Source organism: Anopheles coluzzii, chromosome 2, assembly GCF_943734685.1.
Source record: "Anopheles coluzzii chromosome 2, AcolN3, whole genome shotgun sequence".
Lineage (NCBI taxonomy): Eukaryota > Metazoa > Arthropoda > Insecta > Diptera > Culicidae > Anopheles > Anopheles coluzzii.
The window spans coordinates 48,198,059-48,214,735 of record NC_064670.1 but is presented as its reverse complement, the minus strand read 5'-3'; the positions used below and the strand labels follow the sequence as shown (position 1 = coordinate 48,214,735).

Below are 16,677 nucleotides of genomic sequence, written 5' to 3'. Positions count from 1 at the left end.
GCCCTGCTGTGTTGGCGTGTACGGGGTAGTATGATCAATTTTTGTTCGTGTCGTTTTTTTCCCGGCTGCTGCTAACGCTCCAAAAGCTTGCCTCGATATGAAATTTATTATCCTGTGCTTTTCACGTGAGCATCGTGTGATTATAAATCCATCAACCATTCATAACGTTCGCCCTCGTGCACGGAAACCAATCCGTGGATGGGTCCTGGGCTGGACAGAGGGTTGGGTGTTCGCTTCCCGAAGCCCCGGCGGAGCAATCGTTCTTGCTTTCGTTGACGGGCGTCCCAGCTCAATCGTTAATCATCGCGTCGTTTCAGGGGGGTGGAGGGAGGTTGAGTTCGCACGGAAAAATAAGAAAGACGCAAACTTCACTATTAAAGCTATACGGTAAGAGGGAAGGGACCGGATCGCCAAGGAAATAGATTCAGCAAACGGATTTATGAGTTTGCTTGTGCGGTACTTGTAAGCAACAGCAGTGGCACGGCAAGCGCGTTTCAGATATCGCGGATGAAAGCAAACACTGCACAACTGGGCTGCATCTCAGAGATGCACTTTGTTTTGCCCAGTGGACAGAGCGAACAGAGAGACGTGAGGATCTACGCGCGGCACAGCGCCAAAGCGATGACGAAAGCGAACAGAGTAATTGGAGCATGTAAACGCAATAACTCAACTATGTGACTTATTGTTCCAGCAAAAGTGTACTGTTTACTGGGTACCACCTTCCCGGGGGGGCGTTGGTGTCGCGTTTCGGAGTTAGATTTCGCTTACTGTTGTGCTCTAGAAACCATCCCGCGGCGGAATGCCATCTTGCGATAACGATCACACTGAAGATATCTTAGAACCGATCGGTATCATTTCAGTCGCAAGTAGAACAGGAGGCAGCCAACGGAATTCGCTTGAGGTGGCACTCCCATTAGGTCGAAAATGTAAATGCATAAACTGTTGACGACAGTGATTCCACGCTGTGCTTTTTGGTTGCAAAGAAGGGCACAACTTATTCGTCAGCACTAAAGCTACTGTTGGAGCAGATCAGATAATTACACATTTCCAATTGGAGAAACATTCAGGCCTGTGGGTTACGAAGTCACACGCTATGTTAGTTTGGCTGCTGCAGTATTACTGGTTTTGCAGCCGTCGAAGACGACGTAACGGGATGCTAAAACAGCAAACATCGTAGACAGCGTGACGTTTTCAGAAAGCCATGTTTATGCGCACCCGTACATAATTAAGCACGTATTGCGGCAGGTATGAGGCAGCCAAGCAGCAGTCATTCTGCAAATGGCACAGGCCGGTTCCGAAAACGGTGACGGCAAGATTCAACTTTTTCCACGTGACAGATTTATTCGCCTATGATTGGTGAAGCGGTGGGTATTAAACGTTTACCTATCCGCATACGATAGATCTTCGATCACTTCGAGGTCGCTCATGCATCACACACTATAAAAGGCAGTCGGACCATTCGGGCTCAAGAAGTTGTGAAAGATTGGAAAGATTTTCTGCCATTTCAGCCTCCCCCCTACCTTTCATGTCGATGCACATTCGTACCCATAATCGGGTTAGCAATCCATATCGGGATCGATTTGCTTTGAGTTTTGGCTTACCGATCGGATCCGAATCGAGCAGCCAGAAGCCGGCTGATAGCGCGCCTGCAATGCTCCAGTGGTTGTGTGCGAAGGTAGGGTATCATCAAAGCTTGACGTCGGGAAGATGGAAATTAAACGGTTGATCAGCTCCAACCGAGTGGGCTAGTCGTATACATGGGGTAGAATTGTGGGTTTTTCTTTCTTCTTGCTGTGTGTTTTTTGTTGTGTACTGGTGCTTCCCCATGTTTTTCTTTCACGGGTTACCTTTTCATTTGCCTTTTTTGACGATGCTCAAGCAGCGGGATGGGTTCAATTCTAGCGTACAAAGCTTCCCCATTGACTGCCTGGTACCGATCAACTCCAACTGCACTCCAGCTCCGGCAATTCCCTTTTGGGTATTTGAAGTTGAAAGGATTGCCTTTTTTGCGCTTGTGTACGAGTTTTTTTTCTTCTTCTCTTTAATGTCGCTGTTTGGTTTGTTTGGTGAGGCGCAACAAATGCCGATTTGCCGTTAGGTATGTCCTGGGCGGATGATGGAGAATTGATCCACCCGGTAGACCCGTGGAGGGAGAAGGTACCACTTTGCCTACTAACCCCAAAACCAACCATTGTTGTTTTTGACTAAAGTACGGAAAAACACACGCCTAAAACGAGGCTTGCAGGAACAGGTAGAAAATAGGAAATTTGGGGATAACCAAATCCATCTCATTCCGACGGTAGCAGGCAGCCTGGAGATATTCCAGATTGGCTAGTTTCTTTTGTACATGAATCCTTCCCTGAACAAGGTTTCCGAGAACAGAAAGGATCTAAAAAAAAAAGTCGGTGTTCATGTTTGATTAAATTACGGTGAACATTTGGGGAGCAAAGAAGATATCGTTTCTTTTTGCATTCTCGTCTATAGCGAATCCCGAGTGTTCCCGAGATGGTCTACCTTTTTTCACCCTGTTTGGCAGCCGGCCTTCGTCCTTCAACGCGACCGCAATTGGAATGCAAAAATTGAAATAAAGCACGGCGCGATGGTGGAAAATATGTAGGTGCATAGGGAAAGCAGCAAATCCGCCTGCGCTTTCGACAACTATCCCTGGATGTCCTCTGCCAACCGCTTAACTTCAGTGAAGGGTTGGTCTGGCTGGTTACCCAGGTGACCGGTGAAGCAGAAGCAGAAAGGCTAGGAAAAAAACTAATCAAACATCACAATATGCGCTCCGAAAAGGGCTCCCACTCACCCAAGGGCTATCATTGGCACACCGGTTTGCCAGTGGAAGGTTTTTATAGGAAATCTTCTCCATTTCATTTGGTTCCCCCCGCACACCATGAACGATTGATTTCGCATACTTTCTTCCGAATCCGACGTAAGCTTTCTAAGATGAGCCCGCATCAGTGACACACAAGACGGAAGATCCGTTTCTTAGGCAGAGAGCGAAGGAATACGATAAACGTTGGGCGAAGGGTCGGTGGGGAGCAATGAAATCGGATAAATGAAATTCAATCTATGTTTATGCTCGGCACAGTTGCTGCAGCAAACGCGATGCCGTTGGGGATGTGTTTTTCCTCCCCTCCCCCCTGCGTGTATTTTCTTCCTTCCGGTAGCCTCCCACTCGTAATCCGAACTGTGGGAGCAGGAGTGTTTTTCTGCGAAATCAAACCCACAGAATGATTGGCCAATGTTGGTGCTTCGTTTTTTCGTCCATCCAAAAGCGCGGCCGGCGGATCGGAAGGCACACCAAACGGGCATAAAATCATGTCCAATACGGCAGATAAAATCCGCCAAAGCGTAGGCAGCTTATCCCATCCGGCTGACGGCTGCCGGTGGGGACGGAGACAGTGAGATGGCAATAGGCAAAAATAAAAGTCGTACAACGATCAAATTGATCCATTGCCGTCTCCTTTGCCGCGGGCTGACGACGAGGCTGTCGTTGGCGCGAAGGAAAAGGAAGAGAAACCGAAATCACAAACAGTGAAAGTGCTCCCACCCTATCGGTTCGATCGTAGGGCATCGTAAAGCTTTGTTGCAATTATTATTTTATATTTGGCATGCGATTTCTCGATAGCGATAAGTGGGGGGCCGTAAAGCAGGCGACAGTCGACAGACAATATCAATAAAACGCTTGTGCTTTGTCCAGCGGAGTGGAAACGAGAGCATTCGTTTTATGACAGTTTTATGAGTTGCCAAGAGGCAGTTCCGCACGTCGCAACCGGGCACGGCGCTGTTGCATTGGAAGCATTGCCCGCCCGCCCTTTTGACGATTGGCGTGCGGGTTCGCTTTCATTGGGGAGCAATGGGGTGGCTCATTGCTTTGATAATTTGTTTACTTCGCCAACTAATTAGGGCAAAATGTATCTTTCTGGGTGGTGTATGCGTGTGTGTGTGTGTGTGAAAGGGCAATACATTACTCATACGACCACGACGACGGGACAGACAGCATTAGGGAGGGAACACGATGTTTCCATTGCTTCAGCAGTATATCGGGGCTGATTGGCCAGCATCCTTTTCATCCGCGGGGATCCATAATTTCTCACGCTAAATTACACCGTGTGCCCATTAGTCAAGCGGTGTGGTACGCGTCCCGATGAAAGGCTAGATTCCGTCGCGAAAGCGATTCTTGCAAGGGGCTGATTTATGGACCACAGTTCTCAGTCCATTTCCGATCCGGCGGTTACTTCGCACATTTGTGTGCGCTTTACCGGGAAGCGTTTGCGTGCCCCATCCGGGGACGGTGGGCCCGGGTGTCCAGGAGAGCAACCTGGAGCTGCTGAAACCTGGTCGAAACATCACACGAATGTCGATTAATTTTCCTGACACCATGCCAAGCTGTGTTGGCAAATGTGTGTGTGTGTGTGTGTGTGCGTCGGTTTGTGGAAGACGGAAAAATGGACCGTTTGCCATGGAAGAAAGCCTTTGCCATGGCAAGCAGCCGCATGCGGTCACAAAGAAAACGGAGGGAAAATGGAAAGACACGACCCGAAACGAACCCCCCGAAAAGCAAGAAAGGGCGCAAACAGCACCAATTCTTAGTAGTTTTACTGTATTTACTTGGTCCTTGGAAACCAGCATACCTTCGCACCGTTGGTTAGGACCCGCATAAACCCCTCCCGGAAAGCACCCCGAAAGCACACTCATAAATTAGACCGCCAAAAAATTGCTCCACCATTCTTAAGACGGTCTCCCATGGTCCCACAGTCTCCTTGCGCCTAAGTAGGTCATCTGGCGTAGGGAAAAACGGCACAGCATACAAATGGCTGCACGGGATGAAAAAGCTGAATTTAAGACGACATTGTACAACCAATTATCACTGCAGCCGTACCGTACAGCGCTTGGGTCCGACTGTTGGCATGGCATTCGGTTTCGTCTTTGGTGTTGAGATTCTCCGGTGCACTTAGCACCGGGAGCGGAGAGCAGCCCGGAGAAAACGCCTTTCCTTAGACTAAGACTTTTTGTTCTGTGGGTTGAGCCGGCTGACCGGGGGAAACACAAGCCAGCAAGGATCTTAAGAGCCAACGCCAAGTCAGCGTTCTGCTCGTACGAACTCCGACCGGGAAGCCGGCAAGCTCGGGAAGCTTGTGATTTATCGTGCTAGTCACTGTTCCCCGAGCACTGTTCCTATGAACGCTTAGCTTTTGGGGCCACAAAATCGGGCCACCACTGCTGCTAATGGACAGCTGCCGAGAACGAGTGCTCGTGCTGCACCAGTTCGTCCCTTTGCGGTGCGGTTGTAGGCACACTCAAGGGTTTTTGGGTGAGGTGATAATTGCCCCCCAGCCAAAAAAAAAAAGCAGGGCACCAGTCCATAAAAGTCATCCACACGGTATCGATTGCCGATGGTTCCGGTGTCTGGGGGTGATAATTTCTGTGTGTTTCCTTTCTGCTCCCGTAGCTTTTTTCACGTACGTGCGATGACAAACCGGTATGTGTGTGTGAGTGTGTGACAGCCTCTCTTTCGGCGGCCGCTCCCGTGTCAAGCGCCACCATTTGAGGCTAAGCAAAGGTGTCTTTGTCGGTTTAAAGCGGATAATGTGTGGATGTTCCATGGTGGTGGTGTACCGGCTGGTACCGAAAATCCGACCGACCGATAGTTAGCGGTATGACGGTTCATCGATTTCCCCGCGATTAAAGCGTGTAAAATTACCTGCTGTTTGCGGCCGGGCGGATGAGCCCCAAGATGCGCCTCGCTAAATAACCGACGACTAGCTGGGCTTTCGTCATTAACCTCGAAAATGTGTTTTCATTATGTTCTCGGCGGTGTGTGTGTGTGTGCGCGATGTTGCTGCACCATTCTTTGCGTTTCTCGCCCATAATCGATTTAATATACATACGTACATACGTGTACGTACACGTCCAAGGCATGCACATCTGGATGCCGTTGGTAGGATGATGAGCAAAGCGTTAGTCGGATGCTGTGGGCCTCTTCGTTGCCCTGGAAGAGGGGGAGAGGGAGAGCGGAGGACCATATGGGTCCATAATTGCGGATCTTGTACGTTTGAAGCGGGAGCATGGTACTTAAAAATCTGGCCAAAAACCCTGAGAACCGGGTTGTGATGTTTTTTTTTTTTCGTTGGCTTTTCCTCACCGAAGAGAAGCTATTCGTCTATACTTACACTAACGATCGGGCCTGGAAATGGGCCAACTTATGGGCTAGTCAATGAAGACGAAATGAAAAAAAAAACGAAAAACAAGTTCAACATAAAGGGTTCGCCTTATGCCAGCACCGAGTTCAATGTGGCATTTGTACAACCAAAAAAACCTAACGGCGAAAGTAAATGGCAAATGGTGTGTAGGGCGGGTGCTTGTTCAGCCCGTTTAGGACAACCATTTAAATTGGCGGTGGTGATTTATTTCCGACAGCTCGCTAGTACTTCGAGCAGAGTCGTTTCCCTGGATGGAAGGTGTAGGAAGTCGAGAGAGAGAGAGAGAGAGTGAGAGAAAGATAGAGAGTAAAAAAAACTAGCACACAAATCAATTACACATGTGTGATACTTCAAAGCTGAAATCAATCAGGTCGTGTATGAACCATTTTTTTCGGTGTTGTTGTTCCGCTGAACAACATTGCCATCGGTTTTATCAACTTCACCGGCGTGGAATGATGATGGAATGTCCGAAACTCCTAACACCGGTGAGGTCAGCGTGGCCAAAGCGTGGATATTCGGACGATATTGACCGGTGATGGATGTATGGTTCAGTTTGATCACTATCGAGCCGTTGATTGGAGATATGGTGGCTCAGATTGTAATGGATAGAGAGGGTACACTGTAGTACATTGGATCGGCCTGGGCTTTTTTTCTGGTTGCCATCAGGGTTATTTTTTGTCTCTTTGTGCTGTGGTGATCACATTCCCGTACGTAGCTCTAGCTCTGTTTGATGTTCAATTTTGATGCAAGTCCCATAAATCATGCCATCTCACGGATCGGTGATTCACTAAAAATATTGAACCAGTCCAGTTCAATGCTTGGGAGAAAAAAGATAGAAGCTTTCGAGCTTGGGGTGGCCCGAAAAACTCGCATACATACTGAAAAAGTTTGACGGTATTTCGTGGCGCGCCTTTCGTGTTCTACACGCACGGTCAAGTAATTACGTATGGCTGATGCATCGGACCGTGGTGCGCTACAGTTGATGTAAGGGTGCTCAAGGGAATAGATTTTTCCACTCTCCCGTCAACTACATGCGTTACAACAAGGGGTCGATTTAACTTTGGCACCTGCAGCACCGGACTACTGCTCGTGTGGCCGTGTGTGAGTGCTTCGAGATTGGATTTTCCATTTAGTACATTTGGCGCGTTTTAATCCCCCAAACACCAGTTGCAACGCGCACCGTGCCAGCTTATTGCGCGCTGACAGTGATATTGATTGGGCACGTCATTTGAGATGCATTAAAATTTGCGAAAAACAACAACCACCGACCACTACACAATTCATCTCGCTTTTCGGCCAGCAAGGTTGTGCAGGCTCGCAGCGACGGGTTTACGTTTACGTTCGTTGGTTTAATTTCGATAAAGCGCGCATATCGCGCTCGGTAATCATTGAACGCGAATGATTTATTGTCCTTTCTGCCCATTTAGATAGCAGTCGTCGGTTTTGGGAAACGAAACATTTGCATCGATGTAATCAAAACTGTCGTAAAAATGTTTTGGCTTTGTCCCAGCAGCCAGCCAGCCAGCTTGTGTTGGGAAAATCGACGAGGCACGGTAAAATTGTCGTTAAATATTAAACGGGGTCGTAAAACAAAAGGTCGCCACCATCAAAGGGGGTGGTGAACCCCAACGGTTTGAATGCGGCTGGAAGGATGCTGTGATCGGTCGAGATGGTCGGAAAACACACCCCTTCAGGCTACAGGGCGTATTCAAACTCGAGCGCGCAAACACGCACACACACAGATGAGCGTATTTGTCTCCAGGAGGCTCCAAATGGCTCTGCATACTACTACTGCACACGCGATGTCATCGGCCAACCTGCCCAAACGGTACCGGTATCATATTTCCGTTTGACTGAGCGCCCCACCCTATCCCTGGGAGCGTCTGTCAGGCAAGTCACACCCATCCTATTCGATGTGCGCGCGCGATCGCGTAGCCCCGCACCTGAGTGAGGCCCTTTTGTAGTTTGACAGGTTCAACTGCGCTGTGCTGTGCTGAGCCCTGCGGGGCCCTCAATTCGAACCGGCAGACCCGGTGGTGTATGGGAAAAGGCAAAAGGCCGCTCGGGCACTGTGTTGTGGAACATAAATCTAAAGTGTAAGATAAATGACTGTTTACATTTTTAGTGCACTCTCCGACCGGTTCTTCCTCGCTTCGGAATGTGTAGCTTTCAACCCGTATCGTGTTTTTTTTTTTCTACTTCTTCAAAGGAATGCAGCACCGAATGCGCCTTTTGGTGCAGCGAGATGGAAGACAATGGGTTGCGACAAAAAAGGGACACTAGAAGGACAGCTTCCGGGCGAAGGTAGCTCGGGTGTTGCCGGAAGCATCCGCTTACTGCATGAAGGCGATGATGGACATTGGTGTTTACTAACCTCGAGATTCTGCAGTATCGTTTGGCAGCTATCCACCGGGACGTTATCCCGGATCTCGATGACGACGTTTTTGTACGCGGACTTTTCGACCGTGATCGATGATGCGCCACTAGCGCACGGTACGCCAGCGCCGAATAATGCCACCGACGCCACTGCCGTTAGCAGCAACGGAAGCGCTAATGTTCTTGCCATCGTGTTCCGGGTGTTCCGAGCAATCGGTTTCCTTCGAAGGGAAATCGATACACTGACAGATATCGGCAGACCACCGACTCTGCGGGCTTTCTGCGGTGGCGGTTTTGTGGGACAGAAAGTTTCACTACTAACACAAGGGTCTGGATGAAGCGGTAAGGAACTGGAACACTACTCCTAAAGAGGCCGTCGCAGTACGAAACTTTAGCACTTGAAGCTTGCACACTAAACACTACTACTAGCACACTAGGGCTGGCGGTGGTCTTGTTAGCGGTTGGCCATAATGTCGGTTGCTTTGGTTGCTGGCTGGAAGTTGGTCGACCGATCGATAACAACCGTTTTCTCACTAGCACACCGCGTAGGCAGGGGGGCTATATGTTCTACGGTACAGGACACATGGACACAGCTTGAGTTACAACAATACTTTGTTGGCAACACTACGCAAAGAGGGAAGATGTTATACTTTCACTTATGTAATCACGCTGTAATGAAGCGCGAGCGACAGTCGTCGGTGGCGATGGCGACCTGCACGACAATACAAAATTGGACCTTTGCAGTGGCTCTGTGCGCACCGAGACGCGCCGTAGTCATGGATACAATAGCACACTGGCACCAGCCAAACAAACCAATCGGCTACACTTCATCGAACACTCGCGAACTCGCGCGAATGCGTTTTGATCGATGCCCTCGGTCACCGTGGTAGCGCTGTTAGTCGAATTTTTCTTCGCTTCGATTTTTTCTATTATTTTGGTTCACTCGACCTCTACAACGATCGGGCACCACACTTTCTAGCACATGTTTTCTGGCAGTAACCGAATTTGCGTATTTGCTGTTAGACCACTACACATTCGCAAACACTCGCTATAGCACGAACACAAAAACACACACGCGCTCGAGCGGGTTTTCACGACAGGTGAATTGAACCGTTTCTCTGCGGAAACGACTTGTTTAGCAAAGAAAACTGCGCGAAAGTAGCAATTGTTTCACTGCACCTGTTTTACATGAGCTTGTGTGCAGAGACATGGTCTCTCATCATCCCCATCATCATCATCACCAGCAGCCAGAAGCCTTTAAAAAGTAACCAATTTTTCACAGCCCCAAAGTGCGTGCGTTGCGTTCGGTTCGGTGTGTCGCATGAGTATTAAATTTTTCAACCACAAAAACACACAGGCACACAAACACACTCATACACACAATATGTGTGCCAAACACCGGCAGAGCACACAAAAAACAACAGAGACACCGGGGCCGGGGCGCAGCTAGCGACGAACCTTTAGCTCATGCTTGCCCGTTTTGTAGTTGGCGAGGGGGAAAGGTGTGCCTTTGGACTCGGGGTTTGCTTGCGCTGAACGGGGGTTCCGGTAACGCTTCAACGATCAAACTTCCGCCTTGAACGCTTCAGAACACTATGGCTGTGTTGTAGTAGGTGGCACAGGCGACATGCGGCACCGCAACGTACCCGACCCGAGCACTGATTTCAAACACTGTTTCCGTAGAAGGGAACACAATTTGCTGTTTTAATTTTTGTTATTGTAACTTTGAGGTTGTTTTTTTCGTATGCAATACTAATTTCACAAACACTCTTTAACTTGTTATGTTTCTCGCTTTCTTTAAAAATAATTCTATTTCACATGTTCACGTTTCTAGCGCATTACTGAACAACGCGCCTCTCGTCGTCGGGCAAAATCTCGTCGAACGTTGTTTTGCGATGCGTCAGCGAACGGCACAGGAGTACCCTCCTTACCGTCGAACGTTCGTTTTGAAACTGATGAAAAAATCGCTGAGAAGCTCGAGACTCATCGCAGCATGTGCGTGCTGAGCGTTATGCTCTTCAACATGAAGGGGAGGTAAGCATGCTTAGCTTCGGCCAGTGCTCGGGCCGTTCGGTTACGTTCGGCACTTTAGGTCGTCTGCAGAAGGTTTAATGTGATGCTCGTGTAGAAAAGAGAAAACTAATACATTTTTCTAAACTTGAAACGACATTGGTTTTAAACAGATAAAACATTTAAAATGAAAATTGTTGTACTTTTTGTTTGCACAATTTTTACTTCTTTATTGAAGTTTAATGAAATGCACGAATGGGCTGGAAAACAACCTGTTTACACTCGTTTTCCAAGTGACGCTTGCAGATAGTGCTTAAGAAGCTGTGATGCTTTGCAAGCAACAACTTTATGTTTAAAATATCATATCTAGTTTTACTAAGCTGAATGCATGAGTACACAAATAAAATCAACTTATAAAAATATGTTTTCTCGGGTAAGACGATAGCAGTAGTTTTAAATCATAGCGCAAAATTGCCAACGGCATTCGTTGCATTAAAAAAAAAACAGTTTCAGAACATTGATGAAAATTAGTATAGTACAATACATTATTTAAAAAATAATGATAATTTTGAATCTATTCTCAATATCAAGATTACTTTTTACCTAAATTTGCATTGAAACAGCTTTATGTTTTGTTATCAGTTCAGCTATTAATTTTTATGACATCATAAAAGTTGGTTTCCTAACATACAAATGATTTATTGAACTCAGTTTAAGCAGGATAAGACAAGCTACGACGTGAAAATGTTCATCGTTGTTTTATATTCATCATTCACTTTCATATGGAACATTCCAGTCTATTCGTGTCATGTCCGGTCTTACTGATGGAACGAGAACGCATGATGCAAGAAAGACTACCAAATTGAAGCAGATGGTGTGCAACGTCCCAATCCGGTTGGTTCTTCGTCTTCCGTTCGGTTGTTTATGCTCGCTCGATCGGCACCATAATGCTCGCACAGGTGCTTATGATTATGTTTCGGAGTGGTAAAAAAGTGGAAGGGAAGGACAAGGGACCCAGAGCCCTTCAAGCACCTAGCAGCACCCTTTCCAGTTCGACCCGTCCCATGCTTTCATTCTCGTCTGGCCAGTCCTGCCCGCGCCGCCTGCGTTAGCACAGCGTTATTATTATTATTCTCTCTCATTGTCACCATTTTTCAAAGGCCGTCCCATGTTTTATGATGTTTCCACCGTCAGCAACAATGACTAACCAGCGGTAACGGGTGGAATAGTAATGAATGAATCGAATTGTTTCCCATGTTGTTGCTCATTTGCTCAATCGAGGAAAGTAACCGTTCGGATGGTACAGCGTGAATAACTTTAAATTTGGGAGACCCGCTTGGTTTCGGGCCTACGCATTTTAAATACATGACAAGTCTACAAGCTCTAGGATGATTCTCGTTTGTGAGACGACGGTTTAGACAAATTTTGCTGCCCCCGGCGACATAACCTGGCCCGGGTGTGATAGCTCATAATGCACTTGGACCCGGCGACGTGGGATCGTGCTCTTGCTTACAACATAAGGTGAGGTGTAAAATGAGGGGAAAATTGTTCATAACATAAACACGCTGTTCCTTCCGTGCGACGGTGAACCTCTTCAGCACACTCAATCTCTGGCGTACAATAAAATTTTCCCTATCTGATAGCCATCTGCCATCGGCGCAGGCGGACGGAGCACTGCTCTGCTGGTGCCATTCCTTAGCTGGGTTTAGTAGTCGTCAGTCGCACAAGCCGCTTGAATTTGCAATAAAAAAGCCATCGCCTACCTGTCAACGGAAGACCGCGTCCTCCCAGCCTGACGCGTCAACCGACCGGGCTTTATTCCGCGCCACCCGTAAGCTTAAATATTTTATGCTGACGCTCGATGCTTTGTAGCGCAGATTTCGATGAGCATTTTATGATAGAAATTCTGAGAAATGTAGTTGCCACTTGCCAAGATTGTTCCCGCTTAAGCGAGCAGCTTACTCCATTAACCAGAATAGCGAGAGTTGTGCGCACAGCACGGGAACGGCATCATCGTTATGCACCGGTGGGGCCCAACATCTGTCCCCCATCTGCCGACGTTCGATACGAACCGTGGGCGGATGCAGCGAAACATAAACGATTCTTTAAGAACAGTCCCGGACAGAACGGGGGGCATCCCACGCGCACGATCGGTGCGGAATGGGGCAGAAGATAATTTTCCTTATTTAACGCGGTGTGATGCTGCTTTCCAGCGGCTTTACACATTTTTAAAGTCGTAGCTGCATGGGAGAAGTAGGTGGGATAGAGTTTTTTTTTAATCTTTGTTTGAGCCCGCTCTGAATGCGTTTTAACGACGTGCCATAATATCGAGCTAATCCTAGTGAGATGAAGGTTCAATAATTGTTCATCATTTGCTCGTGACATTTGTGGTGATAAAAATAGATATCGCACTAACCCCATAATTTTGAGTGAGTTTTGTCCTGATACATATTTAAATGGACTAATTTACTGTTTTCATGCTTGTTAAAATCACAAAGTAAAGAATAAAACATTCGTATGATATGAAAAAAACTTATTTTGATTATGAAGTTAGTTTCAAGTTCACGGTGTTCAACAATAAACAATGCTTTTTCGATGTATCGAGTTCTGTGTAAAAGAGACGATTGTTTCTTTTTCATGTTTTGGTTCAGGGTATTAAACAACTGAAGTCAATTTTCAAGATGTTAAACACAACAAAAAACCCTCTCCCTCAATGTTCCCAAGAACATTCTCCACACGACGTGATAGTGCGTATCCGCCCCGACGCAGTTACAGGCACGCGCTCGTACGCGTGAAAATGGAACAATCAACAACGCACTACGCACGTCCTACGCCACACGTGATAACGTCAAAGAGTGTGCTTTAAGTTACACTGTTTTGCGGACCAACCGGCACATTCCCCAACGTCTAGGTCAGCTGCATTTTGCTTTTATTTGATTTTCAGCTCACAAGCTCCTTCTGCGGCACATTTTTCTTTACCGAAAAGCAAAATACATAAACCTGGAGAGCCGTATACTCCCATCAACAATCGGGAAACGGTCAAACCGAAACCGTACACCGAAAGGGCTGGAGCGGGGTGACTAGCAAAGTTTTGCATCCATTCCGTGGTGTGTGTGTTTGTTTGTGTGTATTCATTGTGGTTGAAGAAGATGAACCATAAACAGGCCCACATTTCATAAACGGTTACACTTGAACTCGTATTACACTTACCGCGCTGCCAGTTCAAAAGGTGCGCCCCTTTCTTGGGCTACGCCAACGGGAGTGAAGATGCGGTCTTTTCGAAATAAAATGCTACCCTTCCAAACAGTTCACCCCTGCTGCTGCTGCTGCGGGTGCTGTGGTTGGCGAGTGGGGCTCTGGCATCCGTTTGCATTCGTTTCGGGCGCATCTCTGCTGGGTTCTGCTACAGTGGGTGTGGGATGCATGAAGCATGGATTGCAACCGGATGCATGAACGGGCACCGTCCATCCTGTACACCTCAGGGTTGGCATCGAGTAGGGGGCGAAGCGCCTCGTATAATAGCGCATCCGAACGCTGTACGAGCAGTCCGGGCCAGTGCTGTTTGCGTTCCGTTTGCGCGAAGGAATTCCTGCCCTTGCGTCGCGCGTTTGCGAAACATAAAACCACCGAACGATTCTTCTCCGGTCGCGGAATCCGGTGCTGTGGATGCAAATGTGGTCGCCAGCGTCCGTCGGTGTGTGGACGGCGGTGCACACTTGCACGGAAAAGGGGCTGTACCGAAGAACCATAAACATTCAACGTTCAAACTGCACATGAAATGGAATATTGCCACAGTGTTGAAGCAGCTGGGACGGGGGCGAGATGGCATTTTCAGCAAACTTGCACAGGCCGGTCTTTTCCACCGGTCGGATGGCTACCATGTTTCTGGTTTGCGTTCCATTTCGGCTCAGCCGGCATATATCACATTCAATTGCATCCATTCACTTGATGTTTGCTAATTGTAATGCGGTCGACTAATGTTTTCTTTCGCTTATCGCTCGGCCTCCTTCTCTCTATCAGTTTCTGTCCCTCTTGCTCTCACACACACACACACACTCCTTGAGCGTGCAAAACATGGTCCGATTGCTAGGGCAACATGCAACACTGGTACTGATGGCACGCCGGTACTACTGAGCCGATGGTTCAGAAAGCGAAAGGATGCTAACAAAACGCTCACCATGGTGTACGGTGGCACCGGCGTTTGCTGTGCTTCGGCCAGTCCATCCGGCTCGGAACATGCCGACGATTGGCCATGTGATAGTGATTATAATATTATTTTACCACTTTTCCAACACCGACCAGCATCAGCGTGTGAGAGAAAGGGCGAGCGTGTGTGCTGCTGAAGGTCGTCTAGACTCTAGACGGATCCAGTCCCGCTGAGGCGAGTGTTCATCCGGTCCCGGGGACGTCCATCGGATGCCTTGGAACCGCATCTCGAGGTGCTAAGGTGTGAGCGTAAGCGGGCAGTGCGATTCGTGATATATTTAACTCTAATTGGCCTTTCATTAGCCATGCATACATTTCAATTACGGCCACATATTGTTAGGCTTTGGACGGGCACGGAATGGTGTGTGTGATTGTGCGGGGCTGTGAATACAAAATGCATAAAAAGATGTCCATTTATAGGTGGGTAAACAGAGCAGTACGAGGGTAAGAAGGGTGGAATTGAGTGAGGAGCAGCGTAAAGAGCCGCCGGTCGAAGTGCACTTAAGGTGTTTGAATAAATCTCTTTACTTAATCAACACACACCGGCATTAAATCACGAAGGGTAGATTTCTCGTTGCATTAGCAAGGGAGAAATTATTGTCTAACAGGTGAGTTTTCAATTGTATGTAATCTACATTGCAGCCTGGAACTGGGATGGAATTTTTGTAGCTTTGTTTCGAATAATTCGTCTAGGATTAGTAGTAACGTGGAATTTTTTGCCTCATTTTTGTTTGATTTCATAAACTATTAGTTAATATTTCTGTGCATGCTATGACATGATATGGTTCCCGAAACCAAAAGCATTAAAACCTTTGAAAGATTAAAGGGCTAAACTTAAACATTATCCTGGAACACATTGTATAAAATAACAGTAGCAAAATAATACCTTTATAACGTGCATAAAACCCATGTAATGGCTTTTTGTTCGTGTCAGGTACGTTTCGCTGAACAGAAAACATTGTAAATTAATGAAAGGTTTCGTGGCATATAATTATGCCAAGCACAGCTCTGAAGACCATTCTCAGTAACGAGCACAGGAATTGTCGACACTTTGACCGCAACAAACTTTTCAATTTGAATTCTCTTTGATCGCTTCGGGGAATGTATTTCTCTTTCTCATTAAGCGCCTGATTTGTGGAAAACTCTCATCGAGAGCAACATCACATTTTTGCATGAAATTCAGTCTCCAGGGCAGTTGGAATAATATTACTGCTCGAAATTCCACCGCATCACTCACCTCGGTGCAAGCGTTGGATACGTCAGGGAAAAAAGTGAAGTCCACATTTTTGGAATAAATGACCCGACGGGGTCACCGATGGGTAAAAAATCGGCTCTTCCAATCAACGAAAAAGTTCGACACCCACTACTCCGTAATAGTGATTGTCGTTTGGGGAAAAGAAAAAAGACACACACAGACACACATGTATCCCCAAAAGGTAGCTTCTAAGTACGCCTTGTGAAGGAATCGAAAATCCGTTTGCATTAAAAATTAAAATCGAATTTTCCGCCCCAACTCATTAGAGCAAAAGTGGGCGGTGAGGGAGGAAACGGTTGGTCGCCGGACCACCGGATGATAATGAGCGCTCGATGGAAGGATCCTCGAAACAGCATCAACCCACTCGCTCAGCAATCGAGCATTAAGCACTTTTCACTTGGAAAGTCAACACTATCCCCTCACTCGTGCCCCGCTTCTGCGCCCTTGGGCGTGTCTCTGTGGTACCATCAAAGGCGCCCGGCTACCGCGAAGGCTGAACGGCGGGAGGGCAACCAAACTATGGATGACCACGATGATGATAATGATGACAAAATGGGATGACTGAAGGTCCCCCGTTCTCCATCCACCAGGCGCAGTGACTATACATTTCGGCTTTCGGTA

General features: G+C 47.5%; 1 protein-coding gene across 1 annotated transcript in view; it reads right to left on the bottom strand.

The window, feature by feature from the left end:
* Positions 1-10,562, bottom strand: part of LOC120948128 (calcium-activated chloride channel regulator 1-like) — a 49,967-nt gene extending 39,405 nt beyond the window's left edge. Inside the window, exon 1 of the mRNA XM_040364133.2 lies at positions 8,584-10,562. Coding sequence (XP_040220067.2) covers positions 8,584-8,775 — 192 coding nt within the window. The 5' untranslated portion in view covers positions 8,776-10,562. The remainder of the gene's footprint in view (positions 1-8,583) is intronic.
* Between the last annotated feature and the right edge of the window lie 6,115 nt (positions 10,563-16,677).